At 33.4% G+C, this 22,320-nt stretch overlaps 2 protein-coding genes across 2 annotated transcripts in view; one reads left to right on the forward strand and one right to left on the reverse strand.

The window, feature by feature from the left end:
* Window positions 1-8,142, forward strand: part of LOTGIDRAFT_72154 (hypothetical protein) — a gene marked incomplete at both ends in the record, with an annotated part of 12,253 nt that extends 4,111 nt beyond the window's left edge. The window contains one exon of the mRNA XM_009064602.1: window positions 7,620-8,142. Within this exon, the coding sequence (XP_009062850.1) occupies window positions 7,620-8,142 (523 nt within the window). The remainder of the gene's footprint in view (window positions 1-7,619) is intronic.
* Window positions 8,143-19,128: 10,986 nt separating this feature from the next.
* LOTGIDRAFT_167276 (hypothetical protein) lies at window positions 19,129-21,905 on the reverse strand (the record flags this gene model as incomplete). Its single annotated transcript, XM_009064743.1, has 6 exons — window positions 19,129-19,463; window positions 20,059-20,244; window positions 20,617-20,802; window positions 20,988-21,173; window positions 21,531-21,593; window positions 21,728-21,905. The coding sequence occupies 6 exons, from the start codon at window positions 21,903-21,905 to the stop codon at window positions 19,129-19,131; spliced, it is 1,134 nt and encodes a 377-aa protein (XP_009062991.1).
* Window positions 21,906-22,320: the final 415 nt, after the last annotated feature.

Below are 22,320 nucleotides of genomic sequence, written 5' to 3' on the forward strand. Positions count from 1 at the left end.
AGGGTTAGGTTGAGGGCTAGTAACATTTTATAATCAAAAGATACTATAATCTGAATTATTTAGGGTTAGGTTGAGGGCTAGTGACATTTTATAATCAAAAGATAGTTTACTCTGAATTATTTAGGGTTAGGTTGAGGGCTAGTAACATTTTATAATCAAAAGATACTATAATCTGAATTATTTAGGGTTAGGTTGAGGGCTAGTAACATTTTATAATCAAAAGATACTATAATCTGAATTATTTAGGGTTAAGTTGAGGGCTAGTAACATTTTATAATCAAAAGATACTTTACACTGAATTATTTAGGGTTAGGTTGAGGGCTAGTAACATTTTATAATCAAAAGATACTATAATCTGAATTATTTAGGGTTAGGTTGAGGGCTAGGGACATTTTATAATCAAAAGATAGTTTACACTGAATTATTTAGGGTTAGGTTGAGGGCTAGTAACATTTTATAATCAAAAGATACTATAATCTGAATTATTTAGGGTTAGGTTGAGGGCTAGTAACATTTTATAATCAAAAGATACTATAATCTGAATTATTTAGGGTTAAGTTGAGGGCTAGTAACATTTTATAATCAAAAGATAGTTTACACTGAATTATTTAGGGTTAGGTTGAGGGCTAGGGACATTTTATAATCAAAAGATAGTTTACACTGAATTATTTAGGGTTAGGTTGAGGGCTAGTAACATTTTATAATCAAAAGATAGTTTACACTGAATTATTTAGGGTTAGGTTGAGGGCTAGTAACATTTTATAATCAAAAGATACTATAATCTGAATTATTTAGGGTTAGGTTGAGGGCTAGTAACATTTTATAATCAAAAGATACTTTACACTGAATTATTTAGGGTTAGGTTGAGGGCTAGTAACATTTTATAATCAAAAGATACTATAATCTGAATTATTTAGGGTTAGGTTGAGGGCTAGTAACATTTTATAATCAAAAGATACTATAATCTGAATTATTTAGGGTTAGGTTGAGGGCTAGTAACATTTTATAATCAAAAGATAGTTTACACTGAATTATTTAGGGTTAGGTTGAGGGCTAGTAACATTTTATAATCAAAAGATACTATACTCTGAATTATTTAGGGTTAGGTTGAGGGCTAGTAACATTTTATAATCAAAAGATACTTTACACTGAATTATTTAGGGTTAGGTTGAGGGCTAGTAACATTTTATAATCAAAAGATACTATACTCTGAATTATTTAGGGTTAGGTTGAGGGCTAGTCACATTTTATAATCTAAAGATACTTTACACTGAATTATTTAGGGTTAGGTTGCGGGCTAGTAACATTTTATAATCTAAAGATACTATAATCTGAATTATTTAGGGTTAGGTTGAGGGCTAGTAACATTTTATAATCAAAAGATAGTTTACACTGAATTATTTAGGGTTAGGTTGAGGGCTAGTAACATTTTATAATCAAAAGATAGTTTACACTGAATTATTTAGGGTTAGGTTGAGGGCTAGTAACATTTTATAATCAAAAGATACTATAATCTGAATTATTTAGGGTTAGGTTGAGAACAAGTAACATTTTATAATAAAAAGATACTTTACACTGAATTATTTAGGGTTAGGTTGAGGGCTAGTAAGATTTTATAATCAAAAGATACTATAATCTGAATTATTTAGGGTTAGGTTGAGAACAAGTAACATTTTATAATCAAAAGATACTATACACTGAATTATTTAGGTTTCGGGGAAGGGAGGGTTTGATTCTCCCAAATGTACAGGCCTAGGGTGGAGCAGACACTTTATTTAGAAATTAGGATTAAGGGTCTTGATAATGGGTTTTCTTCTGTTCTTATTCTGATCTGAAATTAGAAAAAAATAACTCGAGAAGTATAGTATCTGTTATGTACTGATTGTTTTTAGTTTACTATGAACAATATTATCATTTAAGTGCTTTTTTGATATGCAACTATCATTTTCTGCTTATAGACATGGGGGAATTTCTCTTGAAGGCTCTTATAGTGGGCATGAACTATCTTGCTTGCTCGATTGCTGGTTGTATTAAACGGGACAACAAAGGGTGCTATGCCTACATTATGATGAATATTTAGTCCTATAGGTCTTGCTGTATTCAATGTCTCAATCCAATGGGCCTCCCTAGATTGACGGAATTTGGTAGTTTCATCTTCGGGCAAGTCAATTTCTATACGCTCAATTGGGATTAGGGTGAGATCGTCTATTGAATGGTCGTCGAGGTTGAAATGATTAGAAACAGGCTTGTCTTTCTTTAATTTGACGTCTGACCTATGAGCATTAAAGCGAGTTCGTAAATTATTCTTAGTTTCTCCTACATATTGTTTGGGGCATTTCTTGCATGAAATTAAATATATTACATTCGAATGTTCACATGTTAGATGTTCCTGGAGCGGGTACCTTTTATTCGTAGAGTTGCTTACAAAATAATGAGTTTCTGATATAAAGGGACATGTTTTGCATCTACTGGACAAACATGGAGCACTTCTTAAACCTGGAGGTACTTCCGCATAAAGTCTGTTTTTAACTGCTATCTGTGCTAAGGTGGAATTTTTTGTGTTTCGTAAAAATCGTTTAGAGTACCCACGCTCTTTCAGTTTTGAGAAAACAATCGTACAGGCTTGGTTGAAATCAGAAGATCTTGTACAAATTCGATGAAATCGTAAAACTTGTGACTTAATTATACCAGAAAAGGTATGTTTTGGGTGAAAGGAGCTCTTGTGCAAGAGTTGATGAGTATCAGTTTCTTTGAAATACACTTTAATATCCAGTTTATTTGTTTCTGCTATGGAATCTCCCTTAAAGACTGTGGTTGAGAACTAGTAACATTTTATAATCAAAAAATACTTTACACGGAATTATTTAGGGTTAGGTTGAGAACTAGTAACATTTTATAATCAATAGATACTTTACATTGAATTATTTAGGGTTAAGTTGAGGGCTAGTAACATTTTATAACCAAAAGATACTATAATCTGAATTATTTAGGGTAAGGTTGAGGGCTAGTAACATTTTATAACCAAAAGATACTATAATCTGAATTATTTAGGGTAAGGTTGAGAACTAGTAACATTTTATAATCAATAGATACTTTACATTGAATTATTTAGGGTTAAGTTGAGGGCTAGTAACATTTTATAACCAAAAGATACTATAATCTGAATTATTTAGGGTTAGGTTGAGGGCTAGTAACATTTTATAATCAAAAGATAGTTTACACTGAATTATTTAGGGTTAGGTTGAGGGCTAGGAACATTCAAAAAGTAAGGTTGAAACAGAATAATTTAGGTTTAGGTTGAGGGAGCATATTTAACACGTATATTTTTGAATGAAATGATTCATTTACCTGTTTGGTATATTGTTGGGAAAGTGATTAACTGCTAAACACAAATACTCCAAATCAAACAAATCATTTTTCATACATTTTGATTCCATAATGAATTGCTTGTGAGCGCGGTTGGTTGTTGAAAGTTTAGCGTCTGATGATATCGCAGAATAAATTGTGAACACTTAGCATGTACATTTATAAATCTAAAATTACTTTATTCCTCAAATTTAAAGTTTAAAGTTAATCCAACCGATTTACCTGAAATTTTCTTAAATATGTTTATTGTTATAACACGTATCTGGTGAGGCTAAAAAAATTCAATTTTTAAATATTTTTGTCAAAAAAATTTGAATCCAAAATTTTCAAAAAAGCTCAAAATTTCTAAATCAGCCGCTAATTATCCGATTGATCTGAAATTCACAGGACATACAGAATGTCCATACAAATAAATTTATACAATCAAAATTTTTCTATCGCTTCCGGTTTTTGCGTGAGAACTTCCGGTTTTTTTAAATCACGCCTGGCACCCCCACTTCCGGTGTAAATTTCAGATGTTGGCAAAAACCATATATATTGTCTGTTAGTCATAATTAGAATACACTTGGCAGAAAAACTTCAAACCGGAAGTGATGCATAAGCCGTCGCCTCGGACTGACCCATTTTTATGATTTTGGTGTCTATTAAAACCTTGTAACCTTGTCTACAGTTTGTTGGAACAGAATTTTGAATTTCGACTTGACCTTTTCTAATAAACACAGAAAATTATTTTTTTCAATTTTGTACTTCCCTTTTGATTATCTTTCCAATGATATATGACAATAATCCATTAAAATATGTTTTAAAAATATTGGTTTTTTTTCGTCTGACGTTTCTAACTTACAATGTAATTAACTCCTAGCAATATGGTTTGTATATTCAGGATCTACTCAATTTTCTCTTTTCAAAGATATGTGACATGGGTGGTTTAATACAAAATTGAATTTGTGAAAATAGGCATAAAAGTGTTAAATGTTTATAAAAAATGTGATAAAAATCTGTGTTATAACAGGTTATATAATATGATAGGAAAGCTATCCATATGAACTTTTGACATGCAGGTGTGAAGTAGTTTGGGTCATAAACAGATTAATCTGATTATGTAATCTGTTAACACTTAAAAAAATAATTTTTTTTTTCAATTTTCATTTACAATAATTTAATAACTCATATAGAGTAGTGAATTTTTGATACATTAACCTGTTCGAATTTTTTCTGTACCATTAATAGAACTCTATCTGCAAGATACACACAACAGTTTTGGTTATTGGTGTTAGTTAGGCTGAGGGAATAAAAGCAAACAGCGGGCTGTCTCTAGCAAACACTGTGTCCACGTTAAAGATCCCTCGACAGTTGGAAATCGAAAAAGAGCAGGCTAATGCCGCTGTCCTGGCAAAATTTCCCTCATTGCACCCTGCATGGCGTTGCCCGTCTTCATTAGCCCACATGGTGCAGAAAAGTAGGACGTAAAACTCCATTCATTTCATTTTTCATTCCTAGCAAACACTGACCGTGGAATCAGAATACAGAGCGGGATTCTAACCCACAGCACTTAATCGCCCAGCAGGCACCAATTCAACTGGCTTCCGACTGCGCTAATCCTTAGAAATAAAAAGAAAGTGGCAATTTTATCTTCTGCTAAGATTATTATAGGTCATAAATAAATTAATCTAATTACACTATCTTTCAACTCTATAATAATTCACAGTTGTTTGTACCATTAATAGAACTCTATCTGCAAGATATATTATACAGCAATTTTTGGTTATTGGTGTTATGCTGAGCGGATGAAAGCAAACAACATTTATTGTCGTCTGTAAAGCATATTATAGGTCATAAATAAATTAGTCTGACTACATAATCTTTTAGCTCTATAATAATTCACATGTTTTTTCGAGTTGTGCTATATTTTCACTTACAATATTTAAACAAACGCTCATTTAGAGCAGTGAATTTTCACTACATTTTCCTGTCCGAATTTTCACGACCTTTGCAAAATGACGATGACAATACACCTCAAATTCCCGACATTTTATATGATAAAGGTCAAAGTAGCGGAGTTCGCACTGAAACTAATATAAGCACTATTTCGAAAAGTGATGCTATTCCCTTACTTAGATCCCTGAATGAAATACAGTCTCAGGTTTTTTATGACGCTCGCCAGTATTGTCTGGACAAAGTTAATGGTATAAACCGCGATCTTTGTTACTGGTACAGCTGGTACCGGTAAATCTCACCTTATCAAATGTATTCAATACGAAGCGTCTCGAATTTTTGCGAAAACTGCGGAAAGTTTAGATGACATCACTGTTCTCCTAACCGCACCATCTGGGGTGAGTGCTTTTAATATTGGAGCGTCAACTATTCACAGCAGTTTTTCAATAAGAAAGGGGTTCTCATTTCCACCTTATCAACCATTGGGACAAGAAACTATTAATACATTAAGATGTAAATATCGCAACTTACAAATATTATGATGAAATTTCAATGGTAGATCTTGCTTGTTACAGAGTAGGGTAATTGGTAAAAAAGATGATTGTCTGCTCATATTTTCTACTAATTAGCAAGTTGATGATTATAATTCTAGAATGATTGATGAGAAATGCCCGAATTCTGTGTCCATCAGTGCTCTAGATTATTCAAAAGATGTTAGAACCATTAAAATGACGCTTAAAACCACATTTGTTAAAGTGACCGATACACCATTAGTGTCTTGTTTAAAAATAGGTGTAGGGTCAAAAGTTATGTTAGTAATTAATTTAAATGTTTCTACTGGCTTGATAAAATGGAAGTTTTGGTCAAGTAACATTCATACAAACTGATCAGAATAATCAAACTGACAAAATTTTTGTAAAATTTGATAATGCTAAAGTTGGAATAAATGAAGACAGTGTTCCACTTCCGCCAAATGTACCACGTGGTAGTATTGGTATTGAGAGATATGAAAGACCTCATGTTAACTATAAGGGCGATGTTAGACGCCAGTTCCCATTACGTCTCGCCTATGCAGTTACTATTCACAAAGTACAAGGTCTAAGTCTCGATAGAGGCGTAATATCACTTCATAAAATATTCCAAGCTGGTCAAGCCTATGTTGCGTTAAGTAGAGTTAAAACATTACAGGGTCTTACAATACAAGATTTTACGGATAAAAACATATATTGTGATGAAAAAATTGAATCGGCATTAGGAGCAATGGATACTTTTTTAAAACCTGAAAACGAGACCATATCAACTGATACTAATATAAGTTTACACAATGTTCAGGGTTTATCTATTCATATAGAGGATTTACAGAAACACAGGAAAATGCTAGAAGGTGATATCATTTGTTTAACAGAAACATGGCTAAATAATTCAACTCCAGCAAAACTAAAGTTAAATGGTTTCCATCTTCACCACCATCCTCGAAGCCGCAGCTATGATGACACTTGAGAATTCAAATTTTTGAAAGAAAAGGGGCACGGAGGAGTAGGAGTATATTATAAGCAAAACAAAAATGCCAACATTTTAAAATTGGGAGTTTTATATATTGCTTTGAATATTTTGGATAAAAATACTAACGTAATTGTTATCTATAGACCACCCGTTTATCGATTAGATTTATTTCTCCCAATGTTAGAAAGATTATTAGTTGAATTACAAGAATCTGGTTCAGACTATGTTTTTATGGGGGATTTCAACCAAAATATCTTGGAGGGTCATTTATCTATACTAAATTGTTTTCAAAAATTTGGTTTTCAACAACTTGTTCAGCATTACACTACTGAAGGTGGGACACTTATAGATCATGTTTATATCAGTAAAGAAATTCCGTCACATAATGTTCACATTTCACACATACCTGTATATTATAGCTACCATGAAGCTATTAGAATAACCATACGATAAGTTATATTGATACAAGATTGAATTTACCCTTTCACAAAACATTTCATTTAGCTTGGCTCTTTACTAAAAGTGGTCCAGTCAACACCGGGCTTGAGAGGGTTTGAAGTTCAAAAAAGTCTTACAGCTATCAGGCAAAGTATCACGGGCCACGCTCAGTGCTGTTCACAGCTCTAGTTTTCTTTTTTTTTTAAAAAGATAAGCCTTTAGCTAAGTAAAATTGAATATTTAACATAACCTACGCGACATTTTTAATTAGGTTTGGGTGGAGAATTTGAATAGAAGACAATTTGATTTGTGAATTGAAAGTTATCCTTAAAATTGGTGCAATTTCCTACTTGAACTTATTTCATCGTATATTTCAGGTTACATTACATAACATATCTCAGAGATCCAATTAAAAGATACATTAGTGAATGGAAACATGGTGGCACGTGGAGGCAATCTCTTCATATGTGCAATGGCAAACCTGCAACATTTGAAGAAATTCCTTTTTGTTACGAAAACAGAAAATGGAAAGGTGTGTCATTGGATGAGTTTTTAGGGTGTCCACATAACTTAGCCAATAATCGTCAAACAAGAATGTTGGCTGATCTACGCTTAGTAAATTGTTATAATAAAACTGGAATGAGCCAAGAGAAAAGAGACTCCATAATGTTGGAAAGTGCTAAACATAATCTAAAAGAAACAACATTTTTTGGAATAACAGACTATCAAAACTACTCTCAAGCACTCTTTGAGAAAACGTTTCAATTGTCATTTTTAGAAGATTTTGAGCAAAATAATCAAACGCAGGCAGAAAAGGTTGATTATTCTAAATACACAGAGAGACTTAAAGAAAATAACCATCTAGATTTAGAACTTTTCCAATTTGCCAAAAAATTATTTTTTAAAAAACTGAAAAGTTCGGGCATTGATTTTTATACGCCCACATAAAAAGGGGGAGGGCATTAACATACATTATATAATAGTACTTTAATCATACTACTTATATACTAATCATTGTACATTATATTATATAATACAAATACAGTTGTACTGTTAAAATTCAGTTTAGGTTTCCCCTCCCCTCCCGGAAAACTTTGTTAAATATAACGCATTACAGTGGTGCTCTCTATAGAGTTGTTGCCATCTTTTTCGCTGTAGAGTGTGCTTACTGGAAGACTGGAAACACGAAGTCTAGGGACCTCTTCGGGTCAATGTTAGAGAATATGACGCCCTGAAACGCGATTTCCTGAGGTTTATTTGTAAAGGGACTGTGGGAGCACCACAATTTTGAGAATTAGACTCCTGAAAACGGAAATTCCTGACATTTCCTAGCGAATTGAAGGTAAAAGTTTTAGCATTTTTGAGCAAAACAATTTCGACCTACAAAAAAGCGGAATGTTCCTTAAACCATGTTTGATACATTAAATTGTATGTCTATGAGGTAGTAATCCTTTATAACTCGATTACGCAAACTGAGCGTTTAAAGGGAGATAACTGACATAACTGAAATATTTTTACCGACAGTCACTTTCATTTTTAATGTAGATGAGCAGTTTACCGATAACGTGACAGATATACATATTAATGTTTGGGTAAATATCGCGATCTAAGATCTTGATAAAAAGGACATATTATTAAAAAATGAAGCTCGTCTGCTATTGCGTTAAGATTGCAAACATTACATAATCGGGTATTTCTTTTAGTTTTAACAAACATACCATCATCAATATTAAGACCGTGTGAACTACATCTAAAGGTGCTAGCACACGAGCGGTCTTGGTCGGAGATTTTTGTCTCCGAATCGAATCTTGACTGAAATCTCGTGTGTGCCCGTGCTTCCAAAACAAGATTATCGTGTCGCCGACGGGATTTATAATGTCTGACTGACCGTCATCATCCAATAGGATTCCTGTTCCTTTCAATTGCATTCTCCGCACGTGATTATCGACAATCTGGAAAACGACCGACTGAAGATTTTTGTCTCCTTGTGTGCCCATGCCAGTCGTTGAAAGAGAAGATTAATCGGCGACAAAAGTTTCGGACAAAGACTGTGCGTGTGCCCGCACCTGAAATCCAGTCTCTATACTTATGAGCCAACAAATCAGTCTAAATTACCCATCATACTTGAATTAAGCATATTATGAGGTTTGTAGAATCCAGTTTAGATCGTAGTCTAGCAGCTTTTACAAAAAACTATAGACCTGTAGGCTTCATCCTGGCCACAAAAATAGTCCTTGATAGAGCAGAGAGAAGACAAATTGTACGCATTATAGATTCACATAGTATTCATTTGTGACTATAGAATGAGAAGGGACGAGTCGATTAACAAAGGAAACGCCTCAAGAAAACCAGATCAATAGACGAGTCCATTTTGCTCACATGAGAAATAAAGAGTTTGTTATACTGTCATACATCGATCACGAACTCTCTACTCCAAACCGTTACACACTAACATAGTAGTAGACTTCACTTGACCTCTGCATGCTAATTTTGGCAACAAATGCTTTCAACCAATCAAATCTCAATGACGCGCTTGGTATTCCCCGTCTCCTTTTTGTGTCACCGTTTTTGATTGGTTGAGATTCTCGAATCTATGGTATACCTCTCTTCATTGGTTGAATTCATGTAAATATGATGAAAAGTTATTTACCGCTATTTGGTATCGCGTCGGTTAGATTTCTTGCCATACGAAGTTGCTGGTGCGCTATAGTACAGGGATAACAAAGGGTGAGTACTCTTCTCTTACGTAATTCAGGGGTAATACTGTGTTTGAAGAATGCGATTGATGCTCGTTCAAGCATACACCAGTTTTTTCTTCACGGTTACCATTTTAGAATTGTAGCCTTACCGAGAAAAATGTATTAGCATTGCATATTTTCCTGTTGGCGTCTGTTGCTGCCCGCCATTTTCTTTATATAAAATCTGTCAATTTGCAAAGCAATCCATCAGATATATGCTGGATACTGATCCTAAACCTTTCTCTTGTTGTTGCCATTCATAGTTGTAAGATTGATAATGTAAGATTTGTGAAAAAGGAAAAGTAGATATATATACCAAGCTACAGTTTAATAATTCACTCGTTTAGTAGAAAGGACGTATGTATGTATGTATGTATAGTTGATCGACCAACTTCGCGCTGATGTTTTCTGTCAAACGTACGTGCAAACGCTCGGTCATTCGACCAACTCATCGATTGACCAATGAAATTTCTGAAAAAAGGCAAAGATAATAGTACTTATCAGGATTCTATGGCACGCGCTGGTTTCGTTCCATACTACTACTAATGGACATTTGATACTGGTATAATACAGAGCTATACATGTCAAATATTGTACAATAAGCCAGAATAGAAATATATACAACTATGTATTAGTCGCATAGCCTTATTATTATGTTGTTTGTTTAATTTATTATAACTACAAAGTTACCCATGCAATATGAATAGTTTTAATACATAGCCTTATGTATATAACATTTGTTTTTTATAACACAAGTATGATATATCTTATAATAATATTGTTGATATTGATATGTAATATGTTTTCCGGTATGCAACACATAATATAATATTCACGAACTTGTACGCACGTTTTGGCAATGCTTAGTCAATCGAATATATATTTATTATGCAAATATGAAGATCTTTTGTTGGTTTTATATTTATCAATACTGTCATGTAGTACATTAGTCATCATGAATAGTTTTATGAAACGATGCTGCCCCCCCTCTGTCTTCATAATTTTTAATTTTGCACAGTGGCCCCTTTGAAAATGTTATTGCTCCTGCTCGGCCTCCTCATTTGATGTTTTATAGAGACGCCACAGTAGGAACAAAGAGATCTAGATTTTGGTCTTTAATCATTATTTCGAGCACCTAACGTTCCTGACCAACTTAGAAATCAGAATGCCCCTTAAAGTTTATTCTGTATCTTTTATTTTTACCTTATGTTCCATTGAATGTGATTAATATAGAATTAATATATTTAAAATAACTCATTTTTTCTTATTGTAGTTTAAAATGGCAGCTAAAAAGAAGACTAAAGTAGAGGCTGGTGCCGGTGGTGATGCTGCAGAGGAAAGTAAGTATAATGTGATCTTCTATGAAAATTTGAACGATTCTTTCTGAAATTGTTGGAAATGATGGCAAAAAGGAGCCATCATGTAAAGTACTTGATACCCCTCAACTTACCATTGAACTAGTCCACACACGCATGCATATTTCAACCAATATGCTGCTCTGTTACCCATTATGTCATTGTTCATTGGCAAAATGACCGGAGCTCATCTTGACAATATCAAGATATAACGAACTCCATCTTATACCTTGATCCCCTAACAGAAAGACTATAAAAAATTTGTGTACAGTTTTTCTGTCGATGTCTCTGATTGACTGTATTTGCTAGCGTACAATCCAATCAAATGGACACATTTACAAACTCCCATGATGCAAGTAAAGCGCTTTGTGAAACCGAGATATTAGCAGTGTTGGTAATATGTTGACATTATGAAGATAAAAGGAGCTGTAGATTTTAAGAGAGTACACATAGTGTAACTGTTGAATGGTGTTAGTCAAGGAAGGTCAATAATGTTATTTGTTGAGTCTTATATGTGCAATTTAATAGTAAACGAATGTCAATCTCTGTTTATCATGTATTGAGAATGATACGATCTTAATGTGTGTTCTCAAACAGTACCAATTTAAGACGCTATAGAAAATCCAAAAAATTTTCCAATAAAAAATAATGATTTTTTTTTGTAGAAAAAGCAGCACCAAAAGCAAAATCCCCTAAAAAGAAGGCCACTAAAAAAGGTTAGTTCACCTTACCTAAAAATGCAAATTTTCTCAATGTTAAATGTTAAATACGTCATTCTTGTCAGATTAGAAAGTTATTCACTGGTGTCTTTTCCGTTTTATTGCTGATTACATTATTGTTTGTAATATTCCATGATATACTCTTACTTTATTTTATAGGTGGAGTTAAAAAGAAGGGCAAGAAAGGCGGTGCTAAGGGCAAGAAAAAGTCCAAATAAATACTTAATTATTACTCGGGGAGCAAATTGCATCTCAGGCTGTTCGGAATCTCTCTTATATTATAGTGTTAATATTTAGATATTTTAGACAAATTTATGTGTTTTTAAGTAACAGGAACCTTTTTGATTTGATGTGCAACATGAAATGATCGTCAAACTTTGATTAGTTTCGGAACTGAAATTGGATTGGAACGGGAATCGAATTGAGAATTTGAAGTGAAATTGATTGTAAAGTATACGCGAATGTTTCCTACAAGTGGTGCATAGGACAATTAAATTTTAAAACCATTACTAAAAACAATTAAAAAAAAACTGCAAAAAAATGTATAAAATTATGAAAATTCCGAGTTACCGAGAGGCCATTTTGTTTGAGCCTTCATGTCATCCATATATTTTATTTCGATCATCTATGTCATTCAATTTATTATTTATTTTTGAGTCATAACTTTGTTTTTTTTGACTTATTTATTTATTTGAGGCATGTTTGATGAGACGAATTCCCACCCGAATGATTTACTTGAATTCTAATTACTCGGATAGGACATTGGTCGAACATGTTCCGTCGGAATCCTAATTGATATCGTTTGTCATTATTTATTAAAATATCACTTTCAAAGAAGACACTGTTTCATGCTGATAGATGTACAAACTTCTATGATAGTGTTAAGTTATATAGAGGAAATTTATTGCAGTATTCGTTTTTGCTGATTTTAAGGCTATTTAACACCGTGACCTTAAAAAAATATACCATAATTCGGATTGGAATTTATCCATCAAACATGACCACACTGTATTCAAAGATTTTTCTGTATCACTATGATTAACCATCATATCATAAATAAATTACTTCATCCCACTTTTCTGTAGACATATTAGTATTTATCATGTAGAAGTCACTTGGCATTTTTTTAATATCGAAAATAAAAATAAAGAATTCTGTGAATTTGTTTTGATAATTTTAAGACAGGCCTACGAAGAAAGTAAAGCGTCTTAAAGTATAGATTTGGGTTAGTCCGAAACATGTGCCTATATTCTTGCCTATTCTATTGGGCATCACTGCTACTTTCGTTTTGCTAGTATCACATGACCTTTTAGTTGCATGCACTGTAATGGCCAACGAGAGATTGTTTTCTTTAAAAAAAAAGAAACGTCGATGGAACTGCAGACGTGACATAAAAGATAATATCCATCTTGTCGATTATATCAGGGTTTGCCGGGTCCGAGATATATAAAAAGGCTTAAAACCTCATACCTTCGAAGGTGCAAAACATATCCATAAACCGTGGCCAAGTTTTTCTGACCTTACTCCAGCCGACAATTGTCAAAATAGCTATCTTACTTATTGCGATAATGCATGTCTTAATCGAAGGTCCTGCCAAAAATAAAACTTACTAAACCACTCCCGACATCCAGCAAAATTTACAAATTTATTTGAAATAATGGAGTGTTGTGTTTTATGGCGTAGGTTACCTCCCTTGACTTGTAAAATTTGTTCAGATAGCAGAAAGATAGTGTTATAATCAACTTTGCTTTTTTTGGTTCTTTGAGTGACCGACATAGAACTCATTGGAAGCAAGAGTGTCCGTCTGCAGCCAGTAGGCCTACCTAGTGGCCTAGGCCAGCGCCCTTATGAGACCGTGTTATCATCACTAACTAACCCGTCTGCTAGGCGATAAGGTGTCGTGGGTTTGAATCCTTCTCAAAGTAAAAACAATTCTCATGCGTGTGCCTGTGCTTTAGAGACCCGGTGTCGGCTCTCACATACAATAACCTCCCTTGAACCACAAGCGAACTCGATTCACAGACCAGGAAATGTCTGTAACAACTCGACTGAGAAATTTTAATTCAGTTCAGTGTAAAAAAAATGTTACGTTTCACCATCTGATACTTACTCCAGTAAATGTTAACAAACCAGATCAAAGTATATCATTGATCACTGAGGAATCGTTCAAACTACAAGTTAAGCAGAGCTTTCAGTGGCGGCATTAAAGTTTTCAGTTTACATTTAAAGCACAGCGATACAAAGATGAGCAGACCGGGACAGGTCGACACAGTCGCAAAATTCGGTTGTAGTTTTTGTGAAGGTTGTCCACCTTTCTCGCAGCTGAATTGTGCGAATTCGCGTGTAGTTTTCCCGTCTGTTGCATTTTATACATAGTTGAGAGGGTCAATTAATTTGGTTTGGAAAAGAAAGAAACAACAAAATTATCATCTATACAGTTTTAATTTTCAAATATTTTCAAATTTTACATCATTGAGAATTTATTGCTCATTCAAATTCCAATGTCAAAGTATTTATTTATATCTTGCTTTGAATTCTGGTGAATTTATTATCATATTATATCGACCAACTGTAAGCGTAAATCTAATGTTATTCCCATTCATGTTTCAGACGATGTTTTCAAATTTAGACCTAGTCTATCGAGCGAGGAATCGGGTGTCATGATTATAAGGCCCATCACTTACTTACCAGTCATTATTTCCTAACTGATGTCTGTTTGTGATGTTGTCCTCATCATCTGAACAGCTGATATCGGACTCTTAAGATTCTGAATCCGGGCGTTTATTTTCGGAAATTGGACATTTTATCGGTTCCAACTGATAGAGTTTCACACTAATATTCTCCATTGAATCAGCTGGGTTTATTCTAACGAATATCATCTATGACGTCACTGAGTCACTTGAGACGTACCTAATTAAAGATCGGCAGGCTTGCACAGCTTGGCATTAAATTGTGTATTTTATTAGATATTACTATGCAAATATAGAATTTTTCTGCCTACCCCTACTAAAATATACTTATCTAGCCTTGCAACATGAATTTATTCATTTTTTTCAAACGATGCACATATCCTTTAAGTCGGAATGTAAACATCCATTATTTTGTAATAGACAAGGATTATGATATAGGTTTAGAAAAGCAGTTGATATATTGAGAACTGTGTGTCTGTGAGTTTTGGGAATAAATCCTTCTCTTTTAGTCCTAATTGGGCCAATGAAGAGGACCACCATGCAGTGTACACTTGGCAAATTAGCGAGGTAATTATGATAACGCCGTAAAATCAATTGATGTGATTTAATTATCAAAATAAGAATAAATATTGATTTGTGGTCAATGAAAAACCATGCCCATTGATTTGATAGCAATATTAGAAGTTCCAGCTGTCTCTTACCAGTTTCCATAAACAGGAATGCATGCAGACTAAGCCTCACTACCGGAAGTAAAGAATCTCGTCCAAGAAGACACAACGAAATTCGCCATTCATTACTGAGTCAGATTCAGCTTACGGAAACTGCCGAGAATGAATTGATAGGTGACAGAGTCATTTAATAGATTTTAAAAATTGTATTGGATGTTTATTTATTAAAAAGCAATTATATGTTTAAACCATGCGATGATAGATTGATGGATATTTTAATAATGTACCATTGCGTACCATACAAACAGTATTCAATATAAATACATTCATCATTATTACAAGTCGAAAAAAGGGGGTTTGCGCTTTATTGATTCCAAATAGTGACAGCGTAGATCATTATAAAGAAATTTTTGACATAACGTTTAAGAATACTGAAAATAGATATCCTAATTACATATTACTGACGCAAATAGTTTCTTCACGTCAATGATTAAGTCATATAAAATATTGAACATTATATAATTAACTTAAGTTTGCAAATATTTGTACGGTGGCTCATATACGCCATATTTCACTTTTTATTTTGAATTAAAACCAAGGTGGTTATTCAACGAATTTTTAAGTCAACATGTCATATGACTAATATTACAGGATTTATCACCTTATTTTCACCTGGTGAAAATCAAAGATTTTAATTAAAAATTACAGGAATTATCACCTAATTTTCACCTAGGTGAAACCAATGAACACCAAGATGAAAATTTTCGTTCAAAATAAAAAGTGAAATAACGCAGTATATAGGCCACCGTAGTTTTCGTTAGGACCGGTATTGAGTATAATTATGTTTAATTTCACTATTTAATTGTATTAACAAATGTTTAGTTAGCTTTCTACATGAGTAAATCTATTTGAAAGGAAATATGGAAAGTTTATACTGATTTTAATTAATTTATTACATTTTTGCAAAGTGAAATTTAAATATATTCTTGTTGCTGGAGATGATAAATGGAATACCAAAATACTCGATTAGCTAAAAGAGTTTTAAAGATGAGTTCCCTTATTTAAATTTATAAAAGTGAAAATGTTAATACTTATATGAATAGAAAGTAGAGGTATTCTAATAACTTTGAAAAATACCAGTCTGTCTCACATGTCCATTATAAATTCATAATTAGCTAAATTAGAAGAGAAGTACCAGCAGAATTTCAATGAGTGACCGATCAATAACGGTCAAAAAGTCTTTTTATGTTTATCCAGACTTTACATACATGAGCATTTAAGATTGGTTAAAACTCTTAATTATATGCAATTAAGAACATAAAGATATGATTAAGAATACATGATAATTCATTAAAAAGACCAATTTGTCAAATAGTTTGCTTAATTTAACACTAAAAAAAATAAGGAAACCCATCTTTAACAAATAATAAATGACTGAATAATAGAAAAAAAAGATAAATTGATCGTTTTATTGCGGTCGCACGTGGGAAAATTCGTCGATTTTCATATCGTAATTAGCTACCTGCGACTTTATTAGGGGCTGGTAATTTTTCAAATCATTAGAACACCTTTACTTTCGATTGAAGTAAGTATTTGACTACATGAAAAAAGGGAAACTATATTCAAAAGAAGGATTTAGAATGATGTTGGTGTTATCAACAATTAGACACACCTCATTTTAATATATTCATAATTTAAATGAGTTTAAATTGTCGTCATTAGCGTTTTCACTCTGCTAGCTTTATTGTACAACTCATACTCACTCTATAGACAACAATTCTGTATTGATTCTTTTGCTTTTTATTTTATGGATCACTATCATTATGAAGATGATCCCTTTCGATTTTCGTGATGATCTGTTTATTTTATTTTTTACCAAAATGCCGTTTCCATTTTTCTTTTTTATAATTCATGATCCCACAAAGAGGCGAATTTTAAGAGGGATAATTATTGACATGGACAAGAAGGCTCAAGATTCGGTGGTCTGACTTGAACACTATTGTTTAGCTAAACAATTCCCTCTTCTAATACCAAGATTGATAGCACTTTAAGTTGTACGACTAGAAACGGAACTAGAAACAGTCAGAATTATTGCAGAAAAAGAAACAGTCCGACATTATTGTAGCACTAGAAACAGTCAGACATTATTGAAGCTCTAGAACCAGCCAGACATCATTGTGGAACTAGAAACAGTCAGAATTATTGCGGAACTAGAAACAGTCAGAATTATTGCAGAACTAGAAACAGTCAGACATTACTGTACCACTAGAAACAGTCAGACATTATTTTACTACTAGAAACAGTCAGACATTATTGCGGAACTAGAAACAGTCAGAATTATTGCGGAACTAGAAACAGTCAGAATTATTGCAGAACTAGAAACAGTCAGACATTACTGTACCACTAGAAACAGTCAGACATTATTTTACTACTAGAAACAGTCAGACATTATTGAAGCTCTAGAACCAGCCAGACATCATTGTGGAACTAGAAACAGTCAGAATTATTGCGGAACTAGAAACAGTCAGAATTATTGCAGAACTAGAAACAGTCAGACATTATTTTATTACTAGAAACAGTCAGGCATCATTGCGGAACTAGAAACAGTCAGAATTATTGCGGAACTAGAAACAGTCAGAATTATTGCAGAACTAGAAACAGTCAGACATTATTGCAGAACTAGAAACAGTCAGAATTATTGCAGAACTAGAAATAATCAGACATCATTTTACTACAAGAAACAGTCAGACATTAGTTTATTACTAGAAACAGTCAAACATTATTTCAGAACTAGAAACAGTCAGACATTATTGCAGAACTAGAAACAGTCAGACATTATTGCAGAACTAGAAACAGTCAGACATTATCTCAGAACTAGAAACATTCAGACATTATTGCAGAACTAGAAACAGTCAGACATTATTGCAGAACTAGAAACAGTCAGACATTAGTTTATTACAAGAAACAGTCAGACATTATTTTAGCACTAGAAACAGTCAGACATTATTGAAGCTCAAGAAACAGGCAGACATCATTGCGGAACTAGAAACAGTCAGACATTATTTCAGAACAAGAAACAGTCAGACATTATTGCAGAACTAGAAACAGTCAGACATTATTGCAGAACTAGAAACAGTCAGACATTAGTTTATTACAAGAAACAGTCAGACATTATTTTAGCACTAGAAACAGTCAGACATTATTGAAGCTTAAGAAACAGGCAGACATCATTGCGGAACTAGAAACAGTCAGACATTATTGCAGAACTAGAAACAGTTAGACATTATTGCAGAACTAGAAAAGTCAGACAGTATTGCAGAACTAGAAACAGTCAGACATTAGTTTACTACAAGAAACAGTCAGGCATTATTTTAGCACTAGAAACAGTCAGACATTATTGAAGCTCAAGAAACAGTCAGACATTATTGCAGAACTAGAAACAATCAGACATTAGTTTACTACAAGAAACAGTCAGGCATTATTTTAGCACTACAAAACAGTCAGACATTATTGAAGCTCTAGAAACAGTCAGACATTATTGCAGAACTAGAAACAGTTAGACATTATTGCAGAACTAGAAACAGTCAGACATTACTGTACCACTAGAAACAGTCAGACATTATTTTACTACTAGAAACAGTCAGACATTATTTTAGCACTAGAAACAGGCAGTTATCAAGGTAACATTATAGTCAGATAATCCTGTAGCGGTAACATCAGAAGCAGTCGGATACTATTGTACCACTTTGTTCTCTAAAATGTTTGTCTTCATATTTCATTACCATAAGTTTACATCCGTTTTTCAATTTGATTTGAACACATCTGGGCTCCTTGTAACAGACTGAGCGGCATTCCTCTAAGTCTTCCGTCGGGTGCTGTATAGCAAAACTTAAAACACATTTTCCACACCCGTCATAATTGGATATTTCAATACACTTGGGATTGTCTTCGCATGCCTTTTTACATTGTTTAAAAGTGCATACATCTGGTCTTTGGCCATCCGACCTTAAAAACCGCCCAGTCGTGTTTAGACGATCCCGGTTTCTGCAATCTGAAATGAAATACATGTATTATTCATTTGTACCGATCATGCGGTGAAACATCGACGTTAATCATATGTAATACTTATCATTATTGTGACACAAGTTTAACATGAACTGAAATTAAATTGAATGGTGGACATATAAAAATTTTACATTTTATTTATGGTGTGCTTTGTTTTTTTTTTGGTTCAGAGTCGAGCTAATATTTTAATCCTTATCTTTCCTAGCTAGTGTAGTAGATTCATTCTATTCGTTCCGTTATATTTACAAGCATTTTTTTTTATGTATCCACTTCAGATAGGTTCTAACGACAGCCCTCTTGAACTTTCGTCAAATTAATCTTTTGAACTAACCTGACAAACACTGCTGACGAACATTCAAAAGGGCTGTCGTTAGACCCTAACTGAAGTGGCTATATTAAAATCTAAAAAAAAAGGGACGAAAGTTTAGTTTAATTTGAAGTCACCACTATTTTGATCTGAATCTGGTAATGAGGCCCTGGCGTAGTTTCGTATTGGTCAGACACATTACAGTACAATGCAAAAATAGGTACGGTCCTAATGAACCGTCCTGGTTATTAATCAACACTTCTTGGAAAATTACCTAAACATTGGATGCTCTGTTTATATTGTCCGTCATCTTTACATGTTAATGTTCCTTTTCTACCCTCAGTTGTGTATCCTGGATTACATTGGAAGTCAATAATCGTTCCTACTTCAAATGATGAATGAGTAGAAGTGATAGCTCCGTGGGTCACTTCTGGACTTGAACTGCAGGTTATTGGTTCTTCTGTAAACAAGTATTAAAATAAAGTGTGGGAACTGAAGAAAGTAAACTACAGAATCCATTTATGAATGTACACGAGTTTAAACTTTCTATTACTTAAACAATTATAGGGGAGAGGGGGTGGGCGGGATTAAAGATTAAAGATTAAAGATTCTTGCATTAATACAGAAAACTGGTTAACAATTTCTGAAATTGCTGATACCAAGATATAGATAGAACTTCACTTTCACAATCTTCGGGAAAGAGAAACCCCGTTCCATAGGTAAAAAAATCCTCCATTAGTCGGGAATTCAAATTTACTTTAGCAAAGTCCATTTTCTTTTGCCTTGCATGATATTAGTCCAATAAGCCATACAACATACATAGAAAAATTACCTAAACATTGGATGCTCTGTTCATATTGTCCGTCATCTTTACATGTTAATGTTCCATTTTCGCCTTCAGTTCTATATCCAAGGTTGCATTGGTACTCAATAATAGTTCCTACTTCAAATGATGAAGGAGTAGAGGTGGTGGCTCCGTTGGTTACTTCTGGATTTGAACTGCAGGTTATTGGTTCTTCTGTAAACAAGTATTAAAATAAGTAATTGTTTAATATGAACTTGAACTGTTGTAGGACTAAAGAAAGTGAAAAAATTCTTCCAAGAGTGATCATGCGTTAAATCTGTCTTATCGTTGAAAAGGATCTTACAAATTATCCTATTCGTTCATCCGAATCTCCTTGCCTACCTGTCTATAAAAATTACCTAAACACTGGATGCTCTGTTCATATTGTCCGTCATCTTTACATGTTAATGTTCCATTTTCGCCTTCAGTTCTATATCCAAGGTTGCATTGGTACTCAATAATCGTTCCTACTTCAAATGATGAAGGAGTAGAGGTTGTGGCTCCGTTGGTTACTTCTGGATTTGAACTGCAGGTTGTTGGTTCTTCTGTAAACAAATATTCAAACAAAAATACAGTGTTTAATCTGAGTTAAAATAGAGTCTTAAACATCTTGACTATCTAGCTTTAACTGAATGTCACGTTGGTCAGAATGTGCGAGTCTATGGCACGACTATGGTACGAATACAGGGGCACCGGTTACCAATAATATCATTGGTATCCTCGCTAGCATCTATACAGTGGTCAAGATAATATGATTAAAATTAGTTCCATTTTTTTTTTATTAATTTTTATTTCTAATATAGCCACTTCAGTAGGGTCTATCAACAGCCCTCTTGAACGTTTGTCAAATTAACATTTTGACCTCACGCGATGAAGTCTGCTTTAACCAATCAAATTTTTACCTTCTCCATTTTGTGACACAGTGGAGTTTGACGGACTTTCAAGATGGCTATAGTAAGAAGTGGCTATAACATGAACAAAAAGAACTTATTAGTAAATATAGATCGATATCTGTGATAGATTTCTATCAAAAGATGAGACATTTATTAAGACAATACTATCGGTAATCAACAGTAGAATTGTAATAAACATCGCTTACCTGTTGTTGTAGAGATATCTGCCATGGCTTGACCGAGCGCATTTCCCTCATTAATATTAGAACAATCATCAAACATTTCATTGAAGAACTGACAAGCGAAAATAACCATCTCATTTGGAGCTGCCCAACACATTGAAAAAATCCCGAAGAGAGCAACGATTTTTGCCTGGATCTTCATTGCTGGGATTTCAGATCGATGCCGTTCAATCAAATCATTTAATGCGATTTTCACAAGGGTGTAACTTAAAGCGCCCAATTAAAATGATTATCGAAAAAGTATAATTATAAACCTATTGTACCGTAACCATATTTTGAAAAAAAATGTTTATAAATATTTTCATCCCTCTGTTACTGCAGCAAAAAAAACAAATACTGATAATAATCAATACTATTTTGGAAAGATACAATTTGTAGGCCCTTATTTCTTAAACTCTTATCCTGTATCATCTTTAAAATGAAGCGACTATTGTGCGATGACACACCAACTAACACCACAGTCAGTTTCATGTTTCTTAAAATAGACTAAAACACGTTATATTTAAAAGGACAGTTGTGGCATTTTTTTTTTGGTTTGATTTGAGTCTTGAATATAT

This window comes from Lottia gigantea (assembly GCF_000327385.1).
Source record: "Lottia gigantea unplaced genomic scaffold LOTGIsca_64, whole genome shotgun sequence".
Classification (NCBI taxonomy): Eukaryota; Metazoa; Mollusca; class Gastropoda; family Lottiidae; genus Lottia; species Lottia gigantea.